The sequence below is a fragment of the Rhinolophus sinicus genome, chromosome 2, assembly GCF_057876585.1.
Source record: "Rhinolophus sinicus isolate RSI-liver-muscle chromosome 2, RSI-T2T, whole genome shotgun sequence".
Lineage (NCBI taxonomy): Eukaryota > Metazoa > Chordata > Mammalia > Chiroptera > Rhinolophidae > Rhinolophus > Rhinolophus sinicus.
Window position 1 is genome coordinate 84,980,794 of NC_142502.1, and position 25,793 is coordinate 85,006,586.

The 25,793-nt window shown below is 34.0% G+C and overlaps 1 protein-coding gene across 1 annotated transcript in view; it reads left to right on the forward strand.

Moving 5' to 3' along the window:
* COL21A1 (collagen type XXI alpha 1 chain) overlaps nt 1-25,793 on the forward strand; it is a 155,991-nt gene that overhangs the window by 86,880 nt on the left and 43,318 nt on the right. The window contains exons 11-16 of the mRNA XM_088795643.1: nt 3,498-3,551; nt 3,649-3,702; nt 17,697-17,750; nt 18,285-18,336; nt 18,948-19,003; nt 19,121-19,174. Coding sequence (XP_088651769.1) covers nt 3,498-3,551; nt 3,649-3,702; nt 17,697-17,750; nt 18,285-18,336; nt 18,948-19,003; nt 19,121-19,174 — 324 coding nt within the window. The remainder of the gene's footprint in view (nt 1-3,497; nt 3,552-3,648; nt 3,703-17,696; nt 17,751-18,284; nt 18,337-18,947; nt 19,004-19,120; nt 19,175-25,793) is intronic.

Here is a 25,793-nt window from a genome sequence, read left to right on the forward strand (position 1 = left end):
TGGATGTGTTTTTTTTTTGTTTGTTTGTTTTTAAATTTTGTTACTAATCATGCTCCTTCTAGCTTCTAAAATAACCTTTGACTTTTTTTATACAACCAAGCTTTCAAGACTGCATCTCATTGTAAGTTAAAAAAATAAAGAGCAATAGCTTGGTTCTCGTATTGTGGGAAGCGTTTATTCTTCCTGTATTGTAGTCCTTCCAAAAACAAAACCAACAGGGCCATTATAAAATACACTGAGGCCTTGTTCAGAATTACATCTGTATGAATACTGAAAATGGATTAAATCATAATTATAATAACTAAAACTACCATTCCTCATGCACTAATGGTGGCTGTTAAGGCGACACAGTAACATTCTACAGAAGAGTTCTCATGGCTTTGTACAATAGTCATTGAGTCTGAAGAAATGAAAGAAACTCACATTTGCTGAGTTCCTAGCATCTGCCAGATATTTTTACCTGTGACACTGTTTTTTTTTCATCAGTGAAGTGCATATTATTATCCTGGTTTATGGTAGAAAACTGAGGTTTAGCTAGGCAAAGTGACTTGGCCAAAATCCCAAGGAAAAGGAGGAGTAAAAATTCTGTCCAAGGTCTTTTCCAATTTCAAAATTCATTGTCTTTCACTTTACTGTGCTGCCCTCCCAGGATGTGGGCATTTGATGATTCTGCCTGAGATCATATTATGAGTTATTAAGTGAGCTGGGAACACAGTCAGGACATCTCCACGCTGCTTAAATGCTAAAATACAAGGTATCCTCTCTAACAAACTCATTACAGTAACTTCTTCAAGAGGAGAGACAGCAAGGAAGCTTTTGATATTCTATATTTGATAGTTAATCTGAAGAAAGTAATAAAGCAGTTACGACATTTGGCTGAAAATGTGAAAGAAAAATAATTCATTAAATGTGAACTTTACATTTTGATAAATGGCTAATCTCCATGGTAACATTATTTTGAGGAACTCTCTGAAAATTCCTTTCCTCTGGGCACTCAGTATCCTAAACAATATAAAAGTAGTGTGGACTTCTGTGAATCTAGTTAACCATTCTAGAATCGTAAGGTCTCATCTACCATGAAGCATTTTTGATAGAGGGTGTTTCCACTGGCTCTGTCAATTTACTAGCTATGTAACTTTGGACAAGTTACTTCCCGTGCCTCAGTTTCCTCATTTAAAAATGGGGATAATGTAGAACCTATATTAAAGAGTATTTAGTGAAGTACTTAATCTGGAACTTGACGAGTAGTATGTAAACTATTGCAATTATTATTTCTCCCAGTTACCACAGTCTGTTGTAAATCATGTCAGACTATCCAGAGAGTGCATACAAGGTTTTGAAGGATCTCAAGGTCATCCTATGTGGTGGCATTTATAAGTAGTCCAACTCTGTGTAGGCATGAGCTAGCAGTGATAGAGTTGAAATTCAATTCCAGGACTGTCTGATTCCAAAGTAGTTGAGGGAAGGAGATTCAGTGATGACTAGAGTGGTACAGACATAAGACGGAACAAGCTCCATGTAGATTGACTTTCTTCTGACAGATCTTGAGAACGTGAACCACATGGTATTATTAGTGAAAGTTTCAGTTTACTATTGGAAACAGCACAACATGACATGGTTCTGTGGGGAAAGAGATTTTTCACACTTGTGTGCAGTGTGGATGACTTGAAGATAACTTCTTCCAATGTTCACTAACAAAAAATGTGCCAAATGCTCTGTTCAATGGCAGAAGTAAAGAAATGAATGAGACCTGGTTCCTCATCTCAAGGGGGCACATAATCCAGTGACACAGAGACAGTGCCAGCCCAGAGAGCATGTGGCAGGTTTGAAAAGTGTAGGCTGTTTTGTATGGAGTATGGAAAAGCTGGTTATGAGACTCGTTCATTGGTGAAGTAAAATGATTAAGGATTGTGGAAAGGGATTTGAGAAAAATTCAAGTTTGAGAAATCCTGGAGAAAGCATAATGATACACTCTGTGAAGGACTGAATAGCGTATGATGGAAAGGATGATAGTGGTGATAGAAATTATATAGTTATAGTCATTATCATTCTGAGAGTGAGCATTTTACAAAATAAGAAATGCAAGTGCTTGTAGAAGAAGAAAAACTATAACACTGTTCTTTTTGAGACAACCTCTATTATTATTATCGTTGCTAAAAGAGCAAAAAATAGTAAAAGGAATATTTGAAAATTAGACTGGGAAAGCAGAGAATTATGATGTCTATAAAATACAGCTAAAAATACTACTGACAAGTGATTGGATGAGTACAAACACCACTGCAGGTACCCATGAGTAACCACATGGAAATGCAGCTTTTGACTTTAAGAATGAAGATGGAATTGGAAATGTTAATGAGATCTGTGTGAATACTCTTGACAACAGAAAGCTGTATCCAAACAGTGAGATCTGAGAAAGATGGATGATGAACAGAGAATGAGAGAAAGATGGGATCTGCGTAAGAGAGGTAAATGTGTTTGCAGGTGCCAGGTAGTCCAAGTTAACCTGACACTGACTTTGAGAAACCTAGAGAAATGTTCAGGGCCTGCCAGTTTGTTTTGGAGTTTAGTTGCCATGTGCTGAGTGAAGGATGAGTAGTTTTCCTCTGTCTGAAAAAGTTGTACTATTTTACCAAGGGTCCAGTTTCTCGAGAAATGTGTAAGAAGCAATGGAGATGGAAGTGACCCTCACCTCAGCAGACAGTTCAGCCTGGGGAGGTGTGAGGGGTGGGGGGTGGGTGCGCACGTCACAGTCATGTTCTTGAGGCTAACAGCAGCAACTGTCTAAAATGAGCAATCCTAAGGCTGTTACAGACTTACTCTGAAGAAAAACATCCGTCAGGATTTAATTTATTCTAGAGATTAACTCGGATGGCCATTAATCAGGTAGTTTAAAAATGTGTTATATTTGTTAATCCTCTAATCTTAGATGTTTTTCTCTCGGATATGTTAAATATATTTCTTTTTCCTTTTTTTTTTTCTTTTTAAGATTTAATTGGGGAAGGGGAATAGTGTGTATTGCCAGGACTTTATTGGGGAACAGTGTGTTTTTCCAAGGACCCATCAGCTCCAAGTCAAGTTGTTGCCCTTCAATCTTAATTGTGGAGGGCACAGCTCACTTGGCCCATGCGGGAATCGAACTGGCAAGCCTGTTGTTCAGAGCTCGCGCTCTAGCCAACTGAGCCATCCGGCCACCCCAGGATATGTTAAATATATTTCTGATGTGCAGAACATTGGCTTTGTATTTTCATCCCAAAGCCTTCCTTTTGATTGAAACATTTCTGGATATTTTTATTAATCTAGAGATATTTAAGACCTTTTCCCTAAAGACTGACAGATATAAATTCCTTATTAAACATTTGACCCTTTGTTATTTTGGTTTCTTAAACTATGGGAAGTCTTAGGTGTAAGAAACTTGAGACAGAAGTGGATCCTGAAGTGGAGGGCTGCTCTTTGTGAATATGATGAAATGTTCATTATCTCTTGTTTATTTTCTTTAGGGATATCAGGGAATTGCAGGATCCCCAGGTGTTCCAGGATCCCCGGGCATACAAGTATGTGATCCATTTGTAGACATTTTAGAAATAGCATTTCTAGTGAACAAAAGAAGATAATAATAATTAACATCATTGTATTTTGTGGTTAATTTAGGGAGGACGAGGACTACCCGGTTACAAAGGAGAACCAGGGAGAGATGGTGAAAAGGTAAACACACACCAACAAAAATGTGTCCAGTTGTTTTAGTGACTCCGCAGTAGATACCTGTCTGGCAGGTGGCCTGTTGGCTTAGCCTTACTGAACTTCCCCCTGTAGGGCTTCAGTGGGTACCAACAACATTTGAACTGCTTACTTTCCTTTTTTGCAACTTTAAGATTTGCCAGTCTTCCTATTGAAGTGCATGTTCCTTAAATATGTTCAATATGTTAGTACCTTCCTGTGGATCTAGTTAAGGCCTCCTGGTGCACATCCAAGATGCCCATTTGTATTTGATCGGATCCCCGTGTTGATTGGTTAGCTTAATTCCTAAAGCACAATCTTATTTCTAAGTTCTTCGAAGGCATTTTACTGTTTGTTCCTGATTTAAAAAAAACTGTACTAATTTTCTAACTGCGATCCTTGCAAAATTATTACCTTTTTAAAATAATGTATGTAGCATCCACATGTGAGAAACACTGATGTAGACTATATCCATTTTATGTTTTTATGGTCACTCATGTTGGTTGCAGAGAATTATAGGTGCTAAAGTATCATGTTTGGATGATCTCTGGCAGATCTCATGATGAATCTGCCACTTTCAAGCTATTTGATCTTGGGCACGTTACTTAATGTCCTTGAATCTTATTTTCTTCATTGACACAATGGGGATTTCTTTATATGCTTTGGTGAGGATTAAATGAGACAATGTATGAAAAATATGTAGTATGGTTTGTAGTGCAGGGTTTTTCTTAAATAAATGGTTGCTATTTAGTTCTTCTTTGTTCATTAAGTAGCTTGGTTGCCATTGGGATGTAACAAGGGGTGGGCTGGCATGTCTCATTGGCAGAACATGGGTTAGAGTAATCACCGGGACAAACAGGAGGGTTAGTGAATGGAAGAAAAACACAGGAGGTAAAATAGGTCAGGGAAGCTTTATAATATGGGGAGAGTTAGAGGGCCTATTTTAAATGATGGAGGTACAGCTTAAGAGATGATAGGAAGCAGGCCAGGCCCATAGGAACGGGAGATGTCATAGCTCTGGGAATAGACAACCTGACCTTCTCCAGGTGAATGTGGAATTCCACTGGGGAGGTGAGGAGGACACCTGTTCTGAGACCTACATTCTAGTCTACAGGATCATTGCTCTTTCTTTGACATTCTCGCAAATAACCTGATTTGGGGATTGGGGGGATGCATAAAATATGCACTCATGTCTGAATGAATGCATCTATGAATGGGTGGTTGAATGAATAAATTTATTTTCCCCTTTATCTGGGTTTTAGAGACCAAATAGGAAAAGGAGGCTTTTAATTTACCTTAGAAGAACTGGAGTAAGTTTCCTTGGGAATAAGTGTGCGTTACTTAAAAATAAAGGAATAGCAGTTTTATTAGTCACATCTGAAACTAACTGCCCTATTGTTTTGGGCTATTGTGCTGTCTTTAAAATAGATGTGTGTGAATTTTACAAAGCCACAGTTTTTATTGAATTAGATAAATAAGAAGTATGTTTATGAAAAGGTCTCTGTTTTCAGTCCAACAATGATTTCATTCAGAATTGATTGTTTCTGAAATTCATTGTCTGGGCATAAATCTGATTTGAGGCAGTCATTGTGGGCTTAAAATCACCATGTGCTATCATCTTAAGTTCCACCTCACATTCCTTGTGGCTTCAGAGAGTTCTTTATCTAGACTTAAAATAATTTAGTAAGTTAGTTAAAGACTTTTCCGTGGTTGTTCCTCTATAATACGGTTCCTTGATTTTCAGAAGTGGGAATGTTAAAAAATAAAGCCCTGAAATGGCCTTGACTTGTGGTAGTACAGGATATTTTTTCCAGTCATCACACAGTGGTGTTTGGGAGATTGTTCCATACAATCTTGTTCTCCATTCGGATATTTTTCCAGAACAATTTCCATTTTGTGGGTTTCCTCCGAAAACTCCCATAGTAGGAATTTCCACGTAAGATAATTAAAATTAGATGCACTTTCTTGCTTACTTTTAACATTTGTTCTTCCCATATCAGACACATTGAATGTGTATAGTTTTTGCAGGATTTTTTTCTTTTAATTTACAAATCAAAAGGAAACTATCTACCCAATGGTCTTCAATTGGTAACTCATTTTATAATATTCTTTAAAGCTATTCTTTGGAATCTAAGAAATACTTTAAGTACTTCAAAATACTTACTCAACCTTACAGAAACCTAATATATTTAAATCATGTGGAGAAGTATATTTTGTTAAAACTTATATTGGGTTGTATTGGTTACCTGGTACATATTTATGGGTTTTTGAATAGTATATGAAATTTTATGTCAAATTGAAGTCTGGAGACACAGAAAGTATTAATAATTTTTTTTTTAACTTATTCAGACTTTGTACAAATTCATCACTTGGTTTTCTGAGTTTAAGAAATAAAATATGCCAATTATATCAAAGGTATCATTATGGAACATTTTATACATTTTGTTTAATTTCTTTGTTACAGAAATTAACATTTAAATGGGTCCTTCAAGACCTCGTTTTCCATTATGCTCAGCATCCATACCAGAGTATTTTGTGATGAGTGAGACTTCCCTATTTAAATAAGTCCCTTATTTTCATTATCTGGGCTTCCAACGTCCAAAGATTAAGTGGTGTTACAGTGATTTCTCTTATTTCTATGAGGGAGGGAGGGAGGGTGCAAAGGAGGGGGAGAGAGCGAGAAAGAGAGAGAGAGAGAGAGAGAGAGAGAGAGAGAGAGAGAGAGAGAGAGAGCAGTGACAAAGGACCAAGCTAAGAGAGTTGTTAAGGAATCATAAGTTCAAACTTAGTATGTTAGTGGTTTTACTTCTTACAGTGTTCCTGAGCATTTAAAAAATTAAAGCAAAGCTAGTGATGACATAAGAAGGACAAATAGTTACAACTGACTTAGCAAAGTTGCAACTTTTTTTCTGTTTTCTCAAAGACAGTCATCTACCCTTGTAGATTTCTGAAAGCACCACAGCCCAAACATGGGTATATGTGTATGTTGGGGGGAAAGGAGAGAGAGATGTGAAGCAGTTATAGATTACAGGCTGGGCTCTGAATTCAGCCTACTTAACCCCCCAGCCTTGGTTCTTAATCTCATTAAACTTGGTTTTCAAAATCTAGAAAGTAGGGGCTATAGCATTACTTCATAGCCTTGTTTTCTAGATAAAATGAGGCCATGCTTGTGCTTGGCCAAAATTAAGTGCTATAAATGATGATGATGATGATGATGATGATGGTGATGGTGATGATGGTGATGGTGATGATGGTGGTGATGATGATGATGATGATGATGGTGGTGATGGTGATGATGGTGGTGATGATGATGATGATGACAATGACAATGACTTGCTGTTTACCTAAGGTAAAAGTTTTTGGAAATACCTTTGGTTTATTTTTTATCGTTTCTCTAAATGTTGAAGTGCCCCATCTGAAGCATTCAGACAGGAATTCCCTAAACTTATTCCCACTCCATCTACCCTCTTACCTGTATATGTTCCTATATTCTGCCTTCTCTCCTGTTTAATATGGATGAACCATTCATATATAATACCCAACCTTCCTCTTGTGCTCTGAATCACATATTTCTCTATTACTTTGTGTTATTAATTAGCCCTTCTCGTCTGTGTCTTTAGTTTTTTTTTTCTTTTCTAGTTAAATTTTCCCAATAGCCCAAACAATGACCCTGAAACCAACCATGGAACCTCCTTTACTTAATACCCCATTTATCTGTTTTCCATTAGAGTATAAGTATGCCTTTACTCACTCTTCACTTTCTAACTTCCCTTTCTCTCTTTAACCAGTGCCCATAGGATTTCCACCCACACCTTCTGAATATTTAGATCACTACTGTCTACCATCTTTAAAATCCAGTAGTCAATATTTTCCAATTATCTCTGCTTCTCTTGCTGCATGTCTCAGCAGCATTTGGCACAACTGATTATTTCCTTCTTCTGGGAACAGTTTCTTCTCTTGCCTTCTTTGGTTACTTTTTCACAGTTTAGTTTTCTCCTCTTCCTCGATCCATTCTGTATATGCCGGGGTGTTCCAGGTTCAGCCCCATGCCCTTCCTCTCCTTCCTTAGTAGAGTCTATTATTTCAATATTATTAACTATAAACTTCTAGGAATATAAATTTATATAGTAAATATATAAATATACATATTAGAGATAAGTATAGTAATGATTGATATATTGATATGATTAATTGATAATCAATATAATAAATAAAAATATTGTTAACTACATATTATATGCACATACTGTTTTCTAATATTTTGCTTCATCTGAATCTGGAGAATCCATGGAATTGCTGCTATAATCAGGGATATTCAGAAACACTTTTCTCCACTTTTTATGGAAGGAATGGTACCATATTTTCCATCTCTCCTCCATCCTTTCCTCAGGGCCTCTTCTTCCAAAGCAGCACTAGCTATGCCCTCCCTACTTACTCTCTGAAGTCAGGCTTTGCTGAATCCCCCTCTTGTATATATGGTGTTGACCTGTATGTGCTCAGGTTTTCACTACTTCTCTGGATACCTCTGCAAAGTCTTGATTGCTTCCTGACCTGTCAACCCCTTTTAAGGATCTATAACAGATTCAGCATCTCATTGTATTATGAAGAACCATTAATTCCATGTCCCACCTCATTTATTGGCTGCTATGTGTCTTTCTGTCTTCTTTTTCCCTACTGGCGTCATTGGGAAACTTACAACTTGTATCGAATTTTTAGAGTGCTTCATATTTTCTTGGTTCTGAACTCTACTTCTCATCTTCGCATTGGGTAGACTCTGTTCTATGATCATTGATACACTATGGCAGTGACCCTATAATAGGAGCTCAGGACTCTACCTTTTTTCTAGGCCCGAGTAGTCCAATGGTTATCCCGAAACCCCAGGGGAATGCCCACCCTTGTGTTAGAGGAAACCTTTTAGTAGATTTGGACAGTTTCCCATAATTCATTATTGCCTAAGCCTGAGTAAGATTTAGCTTTTTTTTTTTCTTTTTAGTCTGAGTGAAGAAGGAACAACCAAGATGTATACAGCTTTTGATGTATTGGGTGCTTCAAGGCTTTTACTGTTCTGTGTACATTTTTTTTTGTTTTATTTTTAGACATAATTTGCATTGGTATTATCCATATGCATTCCTTATCACATGTAATCCTCACAAAAAGTCATGTGAGGTTAGTAGAATAAGTCATACAAGGCATATTTTTACAATAACAGTGAAGTAAATCATCCCTGTTTTATAGTTTGGAAAACTGAGAAAGGATGAACTTAAATCATTTGTCTGAAGTTACCCAAGGATCGGGGGTTGAAATAAAATGTCTTGATCTCAGTCTGGTTTTCTTTTCACCATATTTTTCTGTTTTGGCCAGAATAGTTTGTAACAGTGTGATTTGTTCCACTTTCACTCTGTTGCCTTCACTGTGAGAGGAATCCCTGAATGCCTGTCAGTAACCAAGTAGATAGGAGGGGGAAGAGGGAGTTGGACAGATGGATTTAGGTGGCACTGATTGTGCCAGGAGAAGAGGATTCATGATTTACATCTCTCTCAAGGAAGTGGGATAGTGCACTCTCGGTCATAGATTGCCAAACTTTTAAATTGCAAAATTTTTACAGTAAATGTCTTTTTGGCATGTAATCCCATATATACGTATGAATTATATGTCTATGCTACTGAACAAAACATCATTGTGTACCTAAAAAACATACACACATTGAGAAATTTTAAAAGAATGAGATTTTTTAAATGCTTGCTTTCCTATTCTCTTACTATTGAAATAAATAATCTGGACCTGACATTAGAGACTATGACTTTAGATCAATTTATGAGGTGGACAGACGCTTCAAAGGCAGATTCATCAATCATGAAAGCTTTGGAGGCAACCTGTGGAAAATGGGACCATCTTACTGTAAACCTTGGATTATCTTTGATTCTAATCTCATGTAAACTCAGATGGAACCAAGAATGTGACTCTTCAAAATAATTGTTTTATTGACATTTTCTTGGAGTATACCGGAGTGTTTACCATGTTTTAGAAAATGAAAATGTTTTGTATATTCAGCATATTATCTATCATCCATCACAAGCAAGGCATCAACTAGGATAAAGTAGGTTATGCTGCAGTAAAAAACAAATCCCAAATGCCTATGGCGTAAAACAAAAAATGTTTATTGTTCATCAAACTACACATTTATTAGCAGCAATCAGCACGGGTCCCCTGTTGTCCTCATGTGTAGACTCAGGCTAACAGAAATTTCACCGTCTAGTTTATAACTAATTATGGTAGCAGGTGCATGGAAAATCAAACAGTGGCTCTTAAGCCATTTCCATTCACCTTGAATTAGCCAGAGCAATTTTATATATTACAGCAATTTCAAGAGTCAGGAAAGTGTGATTCTTTCATGTGCTGGGGAATAGAGAGAATCTGGATATCGATAAATAGTGGTCATCTCTACTAAAAAATTACAAATAAATCAAAAATGGATTTTTTTCTTCAAAGAGGTTGGGATCTAATAAAGCACATAACACACACAAAGTAACTGTATTTTAAGATAGTATTAAGTGCCAACAAGGAGAGTTGCATAAAATTTTCCAGAAGTTCAGAGGAAAGTTCAACTTGCAAAAAGGCTTCCTGAAATCAACTTTAGACAGAAGGTTAATTACAGCTACACAATATAGGGGCTATTCTTGCCCAATTTAAGATTTCTTTAATTTAGGGATGCAGTGCTTCTTTGTTTTATGTGAGTGTGTGTGTGTGTGTGTGTGTGTGTGTGTGTGTGTGTGTTAACAAGACAGTAATGGACAACTTTTAGATATATTTCTTAGTTTTTCTGACTATATCCATAGGAAAATTTCCCAGACGTCAATTGATTTTGAATCAAAAGATTAAATTCGTAATTAAACTTTGAAACGAATGGCCTATTTACTTTCCAGAAAGTTTGTATTCCCTCAACAAGTTTGTGAAAATATCTTTACTTACACTCTTATCAGCACTGAGTTTTACTCAAGTTTCTAATTTTCACCAGTGCAGGTTAAAAATGGTACTGGTTTGATTTGCATGTTTGTTAGTGAGGAGAGTAGCCTGTCATGTAATTTTTGGAATTTTTGTTACTTCTCTGTAATTTGCTTTTTATTCATATCATATTTTTCCTTCTGGGCTGTTTATCTTTTTAAATATTGACTTTTATTTGCAGTTCATAAATTGTGTGAAAATATTTCTCCTGGTTTATATTATGTGTTTTGACTTTTTAAATTTTAGCCATATAGAAAATTAAAAATTTTACATATATATAGATTTGTTAAAATTTTTTCTTCTATGTTTGTGTCTGTTTGGAATGTTCTGCATTCTAACATTTTGAATATAGTTACTCATGATTTTATTTTAGGATCTTCTTATTTTATATTTTAACTTTAAAAATTTTTTATTTGGAATAGTTAGAGGAACATTGATATTTTTCCTCTCTTTTCCTAAATGGATAAGTTGGTTGCCACAATATTTGTGAAATAATCACTTTTTATCCATTTATTTGAAAAAGCATCATTATCATTAAATTTCCATTTTAATCTAGGTCTAGTGTTTTGGACTTTCCATTTTGTTCCATTTATCTGTCTACATCTTCTCCACTGCCAAATTGTTTAATTATTGTCACTTCATAATATGATTTAATATTGCCAGGGCTAGTCCTTCCTCATTATTTTTTATAATCAAAATTTTCTTGACTATTCCTGCATGCTTATTTTTCCAGATAAAGCTCAGTATGTTTTGATCAATTTTTATAAGTAATTCCTATTCCTATTTTAATTAGAATTCCTTTGAATTTATGAATCAATTATAGAAGCATTGGCATAGTTCCAATTTTGAGTTTTTCTATTCAAGATTATGATTCATCTTTCTTTTTATTTCTGTCTTGAAACTCAGTGGAATAATATTAAAGCTTTTTCCATATTGGTTCTCAACGTTGCCTGAGTTTATATGTAGGAATTTTTATCTTTTTTGTTCCTATTATAAATGGTACTTTTTCTTAAATATATTTTTATGTTAGTTATTGTTTATATATAAAAGATTTTTTGCTTATTAATTTTTAAACAGCTGTTAACTGATTTCTCTTATTAATTTTTTAGGTTATTAAGTACATTGGCATAAGATGTATAATCATCAATAAACATAATTTATTTTCTTCCTTCTGGTGTTTGCTTTTTTCCTGTATTTTATCTAAATTCATGGGCTAGTCAAAACCATCTAGAAAAACAAAAGTAGTAATGATAATGGGCAACTTTGTTTACTTTTAAAGTTTCAAACGGTCACAGTCTCTTTTAGTCCAGGTTTGTGGCTCTTTTCGTATTAGGTTGGTGCAAAAGTAATTGTGGTTTTTGCAATTATTTTTAACCTTTTAAACCGCAATTAAACCATGGTATAACTCAACAGCAAATATAGATTTGTAATTTTGTGTCTTTTGACTTTTGATTACAACCAGCAACAGCATCCATAATCCTATTTTAGTCATGACCTCCTCTACATTAATTAATTATTAATAAATGATAAGTGGCTTGAATTTTTCAGACACTCACTACATTCCTAGCTTCTCTTTCTTGAGCCATTATGTCCAGCTTGAAAGGATTTGTTAGATCCAGCTAAACTGATTCAGAGAATTGGTGTTTAGGGCCATTCCCTTGATTTAGTCATTCCTAGAGGCTGAGATTTAATTGAAATTCTTTTAAGGGCCTTCTCCAGTTTCATTATTTTCCTGGTAGAGATGAGAAAACAGTTGCATCTCCCAATCCCAATATTTTTGGATGTGGTCTGTACCTTTTATTAAATTCATTCATTCATTCATTCATTCATTCATTCATTTAATTATGACTTGCAAACTGGCCATTGCTTTTCTGTGCTCATTTCTTTTATAGAGCCTTTTTAAATACAGCCAGTATCAATTCATTCATGATACCAATATTTAGTGTGTTTGTTTTTTTTTCAATTCCTTACCTCTGGCTACAAATTCATTTGATGCATTATTTGCCTTTGCAAGTTATTATAAGAATATTTTTAAATCAAATATTCACCACTGCATTACATGAATCACATTTTTCCAGTCTCCAATAATTTCACTGCTCACTATCTAGACTCAAAGCCAAGGCCATTTATATTTTTTAATATTGTTTTGGCCCTCCTCTTTCTAGTATACCAATTTTTATATTAATATCTTAGACTAAGGTATATTTCAGTAATAGATGATCAAATAGCTCATTGGCCAACACAAGAGCATGTATTTGTCTTTCACATTACATACCCATTATTGATAAACTTTGGCTTAACTTGACCACTTCTTTGCTATCAATTACTTTTGAACCTTGTTCATAACTTGCCTGAGAACAGTGTTTGGGTCACACTTTCTCATGTTCTGTATTTTGTAGATACTGTCTCAATAGTCCCCAACCATTTTGCTCACTAAATTTCTCTGCTGCCAGCTTCTCTCCCCAGTCTCCTTAACTGCTGTATGTGAACATGGATATCATGCCTTTTTATTTTACTTAAAAACCTTGCTTATGCACATGATGGTAGCTTTGTCCATATTTTATTTTTTTTGTGCCAATATGGTGAATGTGCTCCTGGTCTTCTCACTTCATCAGAGATTTGTTTGTCATCACTAGTAAATTAAAGTTTGAAACTTAGTCTTCTATAACTCCTTGCTGGAGAATGGAAGTCTTACTGGGATTTTGTTTAGCCTTATAAGGGAAACCTGGTATGTACCTTTCTTTTGTAGTATTACCAAGTATTCATGGCCTAGCTAAATTCCATCTTATCAAGAGTGTGTCTTATTTTTTTTAATTAAAATTTATTGGGGTGACAATGGTTACTAAAATTACATAAGTTTCGAGTGTACAATTCTGTAATACATTGTCTATATATCACATTGTGTGTTCACCACCCAGAGTCAGTTCTCCTTCTATCACCATATATTTGATACCCTTTACCCTCATCTATCACCCCTGCTCCCCCCTTACCCTCTGGTAAGCACTAGACTATTATCTGTGTCTATTAATTTTTGTTTCTTTGTCTTGTTTCTTTGTTGCTTTCAGTTTTATATACCACATATCAGTGAAATCATATGATTCTTGACTTTTTCTGTTTGACTTATTTAGCTTAGCATAATAATCTCAAGATCCATCCATGTTGTCACAAATGGCACATTTTCATCTTTTCTTATGGCAGAGTAAGTATTCCATTGTGTATATATACCACGTCTTCTTTATCCAGTTATCTATCAAGGGACGCTTTGTTTGTTTCCATGTCTTGGCCACCATAAATAAAGCTGCAATGAGCATCAGAGCACATACGTCTTTACGGATAAATGCTTTCAGATTTTTTGGGGTAGATACCCAGGAGAGAGATTGCTAGGTCATACGGTAATTCTACTCTTAATGTTTTGAGGAACCTCCACACTGCCTTCCATAGCGGCTGCACCAGTCTGCATTCCCAACAGTGTATGAGGGTTCCTTTTTCTCTAACACTTGTTATTATTTGTCTTGTTGATGATAGCCATTCTGACTGTTGTGAGGTGATATCTCATAGTTTTTATTTGTATTTTTCTGATGATTAGTGATGTTGAGCATCTTTCATATGTCTGTTGGCCATCTGTATGTCCTCTTTGGAGAAATGTCTAATCAGGTCCTCTGACCATTTTTTAATTGATCTATCCTGGCCTTCCATTCGTTATCTCATTTCAGTCTTCTGAGAGTTAGTTCATGTTATTCTCTTAATTTGAATCTCTTTTCTCTCTAGGAACTTTTACCACTCCCTTTTACTCCAAGCAAAAGGGAAAAAAATGTATTTAAAAGTTAGTTTTAGTTCTTGAATTAGGAGTCTACATGGTAGGGGAAAGAAAATCATCCAGTTTTCTTGTGTCTCTTGGTCTCCCCCTAAATACTATTCTTCTTTTTTTTCTTTTATCCTCTGCTTTGCTAAATTATTGAACTTTGGGGATATAAGCTTGTGGAAGAAAAAGGGACTCTGTAATAAATATGGCCAAAAGTTACCTCACAGGTGATGTACTGTGTCAATTTGTATCATTTCTGCTGTGTCTGTCTTGCTGTCTCTTGTGACAGTGGACCATTGTAAACCCACCTCTCTAGTGGACAAGATACTCTGAATGTTGAAGCACCAATAATTTACTAGGGCTTTTGATGAAGATGAAAGGTTGAATACACACATTAACTTTTTCTCTATCTTAACTCTAATTAAAGCAATAGTCAAAGGATTAATAACAATTATATAATAGTAATAATAATAATAACAATAGCAACAACAACAATAAAAAACTAACATGACACAGAGAATGAAAGGAAATAACAGCTTCAAATTTTTGGAAGCTGAAAAGGATGCTGAATCATAAAATTACAACTCATATGATTTATATGAAAGAGACCCGCTTTATATATACAATCATATACATGCATACACACCTGCACACACACACACACACACACACACACACACACACACACACACAGGTACCCCAAAGGCTCAGGAAATTATAATATCAAGTATTTCTGAAAATGGAGGGAGGTGAATTGAAGGTAGAACTGAAAATGGAAGCATAGTTGAATGTCCCTTTAAGAACAATGAAATCCTACTATCTCTTCAACTCTACATAGCCAAGTATACCTCCCTCCTGCTACCCTGGCAGAAACATAAAAGTTTAGTATCTGGAGAAGAGAAAGCTGAGGATCTCTACACTGGGAAGAAAAGGCTAAGTTGTATTAAAACAATGGAATTTAGAAAACATTTGCCATGCTTACTCTGCCTACTTCTTTCCCCTCTCTGGCCTCCATAATGCTGTCAGCCAGTCCTGTACACTAGTCACAGAAGATCCATCTGTGGGGAATCCTGTGGCATCCAGAGCTATCCAGTAAAATGACTCAACCAGGCCGTATTATAGTGAAGCTCAGTCAATGAACAGTACCCACTGAGAGCTTATCAGCTTCCATATGAGCTGACAATCAGGAACCACAAATAGGAAAGCTAAAGATCAACCAAAAATCTTAGAAGAAACCTATATAAGGGATGGGGAGGAGGACTTGCGAAAGCTCTGTCATTAATGCTCTCAGAGAGACATAGCCCTGTTAGACCTTGTTTCGCCTCTGTTCCTTGGTGTTGGGTGATGGGTCATCAGCTCCAACTTAAAGGCAGCACCTGTGGATACCCTCCTTGTGGATATATTCCAGAGCATTATTCTTGGCAATCCCTGCATAAACCACCCCAATCTCATTCCCAGGGTCTGCAGGCTTTTCCCCTGTCTGTTCTAGAGGGCCTTCTATCACAGTTGTATCTACCCATATGCTTAGAAGTAGCTGAAGGAAAGTTGTTTATATGAAGTGTGGATGGAGTTGGGTTGTAGTCTGAAAGTCCACATGTGGAGGCATGAGGCCCCCTACATGACAAGTCCTCCATAATGCCTGACATAATAGATGTTATAGACCATACCGATGCTTAACACTAAAATTTTGGCTCTGTAAACAAAAGGAAGATCTCACAAGCTTTTTAAGAGCAAAGACTCTACAACCATTACCACCTCCAACCAAAAAATAATGTCACATACAAATGATGAGAATCAGAATGGCTTCAAATATGTCACTACAAATCAAGAAGGGAATGGAGCAGAGCCTTCACCAGTCTGAAGGAAAAAAAATTCTGTACATATATATGCAAATTATCAATTACATAAGTGAATAGAATAAAGATACTTTTAGAAATTTGAGGTGTCAGAAAGTTGTTTCCCATGAATTCCTCCTCAGGAAGCTATTGGATGATGTGTTCCTTTCAACAAAGGAATAAACAGATATGAAAAACAACAAATCTATACTGAAACAAAGGAGAAGGCTCTAGGAAAGATATATTAAAGAATATGAAAATTTCAATGTGTATGAGTATATTTTAGAAGTGATTTTGACAACTGGAGACATTTGGAGTTCAGTATTGCAATAAGTTTATAAAAAACTAAGCAGTCCCCCCCACACAGAAAAAAAGAAAGAAACATGATTTGTAACTCTAGGACAAACGTTTGGGCAGGAAAAGGCAAACAATCAGCATATTTATGGTTTGGCTGTGAATCTTAGTATCATAAACATGGACTACTGATTTAACCAAAGCTGTAACAGAAGATTAAGGGGATCCATGCTTCTTAGAAGTAGAGATGGGGAGAGGGTGGTATGAGAAGTTAATCCTCATCTTTCACGGTGGGAAGTTAGTAGGTAGTGCTGGAATCTGCAAATGTGATATTAATGTAACTATGTGGTTTGATGATTTGAACTCATAGAAATATAGAACTTTAGAGTAAAAAGATTTGCCTTTGGAGGGTTCTGGTTCTATGCCTTGCACAACTACGAGGATGTCATGCTTTAAAACATATGAATATAAAGATTTAATAAATATATAAATAAAAATTTTGCAGAAATTAAGATTTTAAAGAATTACGTTAATCATAGGTAACTGGTCACATCCTCTTCTCTTCCTGCCTGACAAGCTAAGAGTATAAGGAAATGTTTGTATATAGTATCTTAATTTGCCTAAATAAAAGTCAGTCTACCCAAATCTTGCTGTGCCAGCTGTTTGTCTCTCTTGAAACTTTGTCTTCACAATTAAGATTTGAAGCTAAGACAGTACCACCCAATATTTCCCACAGAACTAAGTACTAATATTATATCTAGTAAATATCAAATTGTGATTTTTCTTCGTCTCCCTTCTTTTGACAATAAATTAAGACACATCTGTGAAGATACCTAACTCTGGGCCCCCAAATACTTTCCTTTTATGAACGTAAGTGAAGCCATGATAAATGAGGACTAATCTCTCATAGAGATAGGCTTTTAATATTAATATGCATTTAATTGTTTGCAGATTTATTTTCAATGGATTTTGACAAGGGTGACGTTGAAAAATGTATGATTGTTAGGCTGATATGTGTTTTGTTTAATTAATTTCAGTTTTATTTTCAGGGTGACCGTGGACTTCCTGGTTTTCCTGGGCTGCATGGAATGCCAGGATTAAAGGTTGAAGAAATCTGTTTTTTCGTTTTGTTTTGTTTTGTTTTTAATTCAACAATGCTAAAACAAACGAAATAATAAAACAAGTTCAGCAATGCTATATTTTATTTCAAATTGGAAGTATTGCAAGTATATTATTAATGCTCCTCTATCAATTGGAATATATTGAAGTAAATAATTAAGATTAAAACCATAGTTCACATAAAGCTTTTCCAAATTCCCTTTAAAACTCGCAGTGATATAAATCTTAAAATATTTAAAAATTGATGAGTAAGTTTTACTGTATGGAAATTCTCTTAATTATAAGCCCTATACTATAGTCCCTGTTATAGTACCAACTGTTCATATTTTTCCTTGTTTTTCTTTACAAAGCCTGGAAAACAGGACTTTTATTAAAAAAAAAAAAAAAACAACTTTAACTTATTTTATTTCTATTTTATGTTGATGCTGACATATTAACTTCATTGTTTAATTGTTCCTTTTTCTTTAACCTATATGGGAAATATTTATTATTTTCTAAAATTCAGTATTGCCTTTTAGGGTGAAATGGGCCCCAAAGGAGATAAAGGATCACCTGGATATTATGGCAAAAAGGGAAGTATGGATCACAAAACTAAGTATCCATATTGAACTTTCAATGTAATGGAAACAGATAACTTGAATCTCAGTCCCATGCCACCACTATAGCAATTAGCTTTGTTCACCTTTCCCAGAGGATTTTTTCAGATCAATGAAAAACAGATGGTGACTGTTATGCGTGGTGTTCTATAAGAATACATTATTTTAGTGATCATTCTGAACTTTTAAAATATTTACAGAGAAAGATTCCTTGGGAGTGGTAACTGCTTAGCAGGGTGTCCAGTGAGAATCAATGTTATGGGCCTTTCTGCTTCTTTATATTGAAGGAAGATTATATTCTCTGTATATTTGAAATACACATTGCCTTTTAATTTTTCCAAGATGTGTATGTTTAGTTGTTTGTAGTAATTCTGCATCCATCAATATTTTCAATGTCTTCTGTTTTGTCCACTGCCCTGGTAAAATAATGCTTTACCAATCGTTGCAGGGCTAACACAAGTTGTAGTTCCATGAATTCTGTCCCTACATAATGAGGTTAACTTATTCACTTTTCTATTTAAGTACGAGTTAGACTTTTAAAACATTATTGTAAGGTTTGTTTTTCTAAGTGCTCTTTTTTAATACAGGGTGCAAAAGGTGAAAAGGGGAATGCTGGTTTTCCTGGCCTTCCTGGACGTGCTGTGAGTTTGATAGAAAAGTTCTTTCATGTTTTACTTTAAATAACAAGTATCTTATGGTATCTTTCTTTTTAAAAAATAGTGCAGAAATATGTTAAAATACATTTATTTGTTTTTCAGGGAGAACCAGGAAGACATGGAAAAGATGGATTAATGGGTAGTCCTGGTTACAAGGTATTTACAAAAAGAAAAAAAATGATTTCTGTAACTTATGAATGAACATTAGAAAAAGGTACCAATATTTGACTTCCTTACATATGACACTGATATAAAATTAATGAGCTTTACTGCAGTTTAGAAATGGTCCTAAATTTCTTTTGAGTCTATTGTGAATTTGTGTGTGTTAGAAATAAAATTTCTATGTATGTAGGTATGGCATGAGGTAAAAGTCAAGGTTCATTTTTTTCTATACGGAGATCCAGTTATTCCAGCTCCATTTATTGAAAAGACTACCTTTTCCCATTTAATTACATGAGCATTTTTTCCAAATATCAATTGATCAATATCTGTGTGGAACTTGTTTTGGACTCTTGGTTCTGTTTCAATAATCTATACCTCTGTCCTTCCTCGACAGCACACTCTCTTGATTACCATAGCTTTAAAATAAGTTTTTAAATCAGGTAGTGCAAGTACTCCATTTTTAAATTGTGTGGGTATTGTAGATCCATATAAATCTCATATAATCTTTGGTATCAACTTGAATTTTTTTACAAAAAAATCCTACTGAGGTTTGTTAAATAAGCTTTTTAATTTGGAATAATTATAGATTTATACAAAAGTTGCAAATATGTACAGAATTCCCTTAAGTGCTTTACCCAGTGTGTCCTGATCCTAACATATTACTATGGCACATTTGTAAATAGTAAGAAACCATTATTGACAAATTGCTATAGACTGAACTCAGTACTTCATTTGGGTTTCATTAGTTTTTCTACTACTGTTCTTTGTTCCAGCATCCAATCCAGCATATGCCACATTACATTTGTTTGTTATGCCTTCTTAATCTCCTCTGATCTGTGATAGTTTAATAGTCTTCTCTTGTTTTTCAAGACTTTACAGTTTTAAGAAGCATTGGTTAGATATTCTGCAGACTGTCAATCTGGGTTTGTCTGATGTTTTTCTCATGATTAGACTGGGATTATGTTTTTTTGGGGGGGAGGAAGGGCAGGATAATACAAAGGTGAAGTGTCTTTCTCATCATATTAAAGAGTATATGTTATTCATGTCAGTAATTATTGGTTTTATTAACTTTGACAATTGGTATGGTAGTATCTGCCAGAGAAACCTGACATTTTACCATACAATTACAGCTTTTTTCTTCCTACATTCTCTTTGGAAGCAAGTCACCAAGTCCAGCCCCTTCTGAAGATAGGGATGGGAGTGGAATTAAGTTCCAACTCTTAGAGAGGAGGTTATCTACATATCTTTACATTTATTTAAGGGGAGTTGCGGTGGTAATGATTTTGAGTCTTTCAATCTTCGAACATGGAATATTGTTTCACTTGTGTAAGTTTTCTTTAATTTATTCCAGCAATGTTTTCTAGTTTTCAGTGTACAGATATTGCATGTCTTTTGTTAAATTTATATCCAAGTATTTTATTATATTTTTTCATACTCTTTTGAATAGATGTTTTAAAATTTTATATTTCATTTGTTGTTGTTTTTTTGCTAGTGTATGAAAATATATACACTACAATTTGTTTTGGTGTATAGATTATATATCATATATCTTGTAATATTGCTAAGCCCACTTATTGGGTCCTGCAACTTTCTTTGCAAATGTCTTGGGATTTTCTGCATAGATGATCATATTGTCTGCATATAAAGACAATTTTCTTCTTCTATGCTAATTTAGGTGACTTTTATTTATTTTAACAGTTTTATTGCACTGACAAGGCCCTCTAATAAAATATCAACTAAAAGTGGTGAGAACGTACATTCTTTTTTTTATTATTAAAATTTATCGGGGTAACAATGGTTAGTAAAATTACATAGGTTTCAAGTGTACAACGCTGTAATACATCAGGTATATATCACATTGTGTGTTCACCACCCAGAGTCAGTTCTCCTTCCATCACCATATATTTTACTCCCTTTACCTTCTTCCACTATCCCTCCTCCCTTCTTATGCTCTGGTAACCACTGCACTATTGTCTATGTCTTTGAATTTTTGTTTCTTTATTTGTTTGTCTTGTTCCTTTGTTGCTTTCAGTTTTATATCCCACATATCAGTGAAGTCATATGGTTCTCGACTTTTTCTGTCTGACTTATTTAGCTTAGCATAATAATCTCAAGATCCATCCATGTTGTTGCAAATGGCACTATTTCATCTTTTCTCATGGCAGAGTAAGTATTCCATTGTGTATATATACCACATCTTCTTTATCCAGTCATGTATCGAAGAACACCTTGGTTTCCATGTCTTGGCCACTGTAAATAAAACTTCAGTAAACATCAGAATACATATATCTTTACAGATAAATGTTTTACTAACACATAGCCTGTGTTATAGGAAATACTGAAGGAGGTTGTTCGACCTGACACACACACAAAAAAACACACAAAAGAATATGAAACCATAAGCAACATTACGAACAGATAGACAGAAGCAGGAAATGGCAACCCCAACACAAAATAGAGCACTATGCACTTAAACATAACATAAAGGGTAAAGAAAAAAAAAAACATTAAAAATAAAAAAAAGAGAGTGTATATTTTAGCCTTGTGTCTGACCTCAAATAGAAAGCGTTCATTTTTCACCAGTAAAAGTTGTTGGTTTTACATAAAAATATTCATCAGAATGAGGAAATTATTTTTTATTCCTAGTCTCTTCATGGATTGTCCTCTTTTTAATTATGATTAGGTGTTGAATTTTGTCAAAAAAACTTTCTGCACTTGAGTTAGTTATATGATTTTCCTCCCTTATTTTCTTAAAATGATTTATAACATTAATTGTTTTTTGCAATATTGGGATAAACCCCAATTGGTCATCTTATATTATTGTTTTTGTATATTTCTGGATTTAACTTGGAACTATTTTATTAGAAATTTTATATAAACCGTGGTCATGAGGAATATTGGTCAGTAGTTTACTTGTGATATTTTTGTATAGCTTTGGTATTCAGATAATACTAGCTTCTATTTTCTGAAAGCAATTTATGTAGAATTGATATCATTTCTTCCTTATTTGTTTGGTAGAATTCATCAATGAAACCATGTAGACCTGGGTTTTGTAGGTGTGAGGAAGATTTTAGTTACTGATTAAATTCCTTGTACTTAGAAAAGGAATTTACTATTTACTATTTACATTTTCTTCTTGAGTAAGTTTTGGTGATTTATGCCTTTCAATGAATTTATCCATTGCATTTAACATTCAAATTTGTTGGAAATTTTTATTTATAATATTAAATTATTCTTGTCCTTTTAACATAGAATTTTAATGATGTTTTATCTTTCATTCCTGAAATTGTATTTTGTAATGATTTTTTTGTTGGCAGTTACAATTGAAATCAAGCACCTGAGGGTTTTTCCTCATCTTCCCTTCTGCCATCTGCCTGATGCTTTTGTTTTTGTTGAGTAGTTCTTTAATAACGTTCTCTTATTTCTTATGTGAAAATTGTTCTGCTTAAGTATTTTATCTTTCTTATAGGGTGAATATTAGTAAACTTCGTTTTCTTAGAAAATTAGCCATTCCCTCTAGATTTTTCAAGTGATTTGTGTATTATGCATATTCCTCTGATTTTAAAAATGTTCTTTCTGTTTCAATGAATATTCTCCCTTTGTCATTATTTACTTTGAATATTTATGCTTTTATTTTTCACTTTTTTTCTTGATTGTGAACTTCTGTATCCTCTACTATGTTGGCTTTTATTTAAAAATCCAACATTGTAATTAATTATTCACTTCACTGATTTTTCCTTTTTGTTTACTTTTATTTGTACTACTTATTTCTTTTTTCGTATTTTTTTCTAGCTTTTATGATTGAAAATTGAATTAATTTATTTTCATTCTTTACATTTTATTTCCTCTAGGTAACTCATAACTATTTTTCTGAATATTATTTCAGTTGAATTACCTTGATTTTAATGTACAACACTTTCATTAATATTATTGTTGGAAATTCTTCACTTTTGGCTTTATTTCCCTTTTTTAAGAGTTGTTTAAAAGTTAATTTTTTTTTTAGATTGAAAGGGCTTTAATTTTTTTTGTCTATTGTAAATTTCTGGCTTTTTTGCACTGAATCGGAGAATGTTATTTGTATAATTTCTTCTTTATGAGATTTATTATTTTTCTTTGACCAATTTTTTCTTTGACTTATTATATGTTCAATTTTCAAGAATGTTCCCCGTGCGCATGAGAATGTAAATCTCTTTTTCTTTGAAAATGTGCAACTCGGTATATCTTTGTAAGATATACTTTACTGAGGATCTTGTTAGATATCCTATATACTTAGTTTTGGTTTCTTTGACCTGTCTTAGACAGAGAGTGGTGTGCTAGTCTCTTCTTAGTGTGTATTCATCTGTTTCTCCTTCCATCTTCTGTTTCATGAAAGTTCTTTTTATTTTGTTTGCTGCATAGCTAGTCATAACTGTTACATCTTCATTTTTTAACTGTGGCTTTAGCATTACAAAATGTCTCTTTTTTTTGTCTCCTTTAATACATTTTAGCTTGAACTTTAAATGATACCTATTATCTATGTCACAATTAATGAATTTATTCTATTTTCCCCCTTTCATTCTCCTTTTCTTCATCTGTTTAATCATGTTATTTCTACTTTTTCAGATCATACAATATTTATAAACTGTTTTTCTAGTCTTTCTTCATCTTTGTTTTAGATATGCAAATAAATATACTCAGTGTTCATCATCATCCCCTTGACCAATATTCCATAATTGTAATATGGGTTTGGCAAAGCTCCTTCTCTGATGTATTCCTTAGGAAGGGCTTGTGAATACAGTATTCTCTGAATTCTTATATTTTAACGTACTTTTCTATCTTCTTTTTACTTGAGTGACAACTTGGCTAACTATAAAACCCTTACCTCACTGTTTTTCACTGTTTTTCCTTAAATATCTTTCATATATTGCTCCACTGTTGTCATATACGTTGCTGATGTCAACTTAATTGTCTTTCCTTTGTAAGTGGCTTTGTTTTTGTATGGAAGCCCAGAGGTTTTTGTATTTTGGTTTTTGTTTTAACTTTATAATTAAACTCTAATAGCATAATTTATGTCTTAAAATTCAATTCCTCTCCTGGGTATTTGCCCAAAAAAAATCTGAAAACATTTATCCATAAAGATATGTGTGCTCCGATGTTCATTGCAGCTGTATTTACAGTGACCAAGACATGGAAACAACCAAAGCGTCCTTTGATAGATGATTGGATAAAAGAAAATGTAGCATATATGCATAATGGAATACTATTCTGCCATAAAAAAGATGAAATAGTACCATTTGCGACAACATGGATGGATCTTGATATTATTATGCTAAGCTAAATAAGCCAGACAGAAAAAGTTTAGAACGATATGATTTCACTGATATGTGGGATATAAAACTGAAAACAACAAAAGAACAGGACAAACAAATGAAGAAACAAAAAGTCATAGACACAAACAATAGTTTAATGGTTACCAGAGGGTAAGGGGGGTGAGGGGTGGTAGATGAGGGTAAACAGGATCAAATATATGGTGATGGAAGGAGAACTGACTCTGGGTGGTGAACACACAATGTGATACATAGATGATGTAATACAGAATTGTACACCTGAAATCTATGTAACTTTACTAACAATTGTCACCCCAATAAACTTGAATTAAAAAAAAATTCAATTATCCCCAAATCCTTTCAATAAGTAGATTCAGGGCTTCTTTTATTTCTGGAATGTCCTTTTGCATTTTAGTTTTAAAAATAACTTTTAAAAATTGTTTTGGTTCATGTTTCAAGACTCCAGTTATAGAAATGTTGAGACTTATTTGACTATCCCCACTTCTGCCACTTTTTGATCCTTTTTATCTTTGCTAAAATTTCGCTTTTATTGGCTATGTTTAGTTTCCTCCTTAATACCTTTTTAAATTTTAAATCTATTCTCCCTTGGTTTCTAGTAATGTAATCATAATATCTGAGATAATTTTCTTTTCAATTTATTTCCTGAATTAATTTAATTCTTATTTCACATATTTTTGTACATCTGAAAAATGCTTGTATAATGTTAATTCAAGCTACAGCATTTTGTTGCAGTTCTCTTCTGATTCATGTTTATTTTTGTGTCAGGGAAATTTACTGAAATGTTTTGATTCTCTATCTATTTTTTCTTTTAATAGTTTTGTTTGGATATTGTCTGCCAATTCTTTTTCAGTTTGAAATGTCATGTATATTTAGACTTGCAATAATAGGCAAGGATGTAAAATTTTCTGTGGCTCCCTTTTTATGTATGGTGAAGGTAGAAGTTTTTTTAATTAATGGAATTATTTATTGGGAAGGGTTTAGTATTTCTTTTGAGGAGGTGGGGAAGTGAGAATTATAATGTATTCGTTTAAGATTCTTTTGACACATCCACAAGTAGATGTGCAACAAGTAGTTAGATCTAGATAAGGAGCACCATCTTATTTGGAAGGGGAATGAATGGGATACTGAACAGAGTTGGAAGGGATTATCTTAGGTTGTATGAGGGATACCTGTTTCACTGTGAGAAAAAAAAAAGAAAAAAGAATGGATGGATGCAAATGCATGTTAAGCGTGTTAGTTTGGTGGTAGTATGTTTGGTAATATGTTTGACTTTTTGTTTTCTCTAA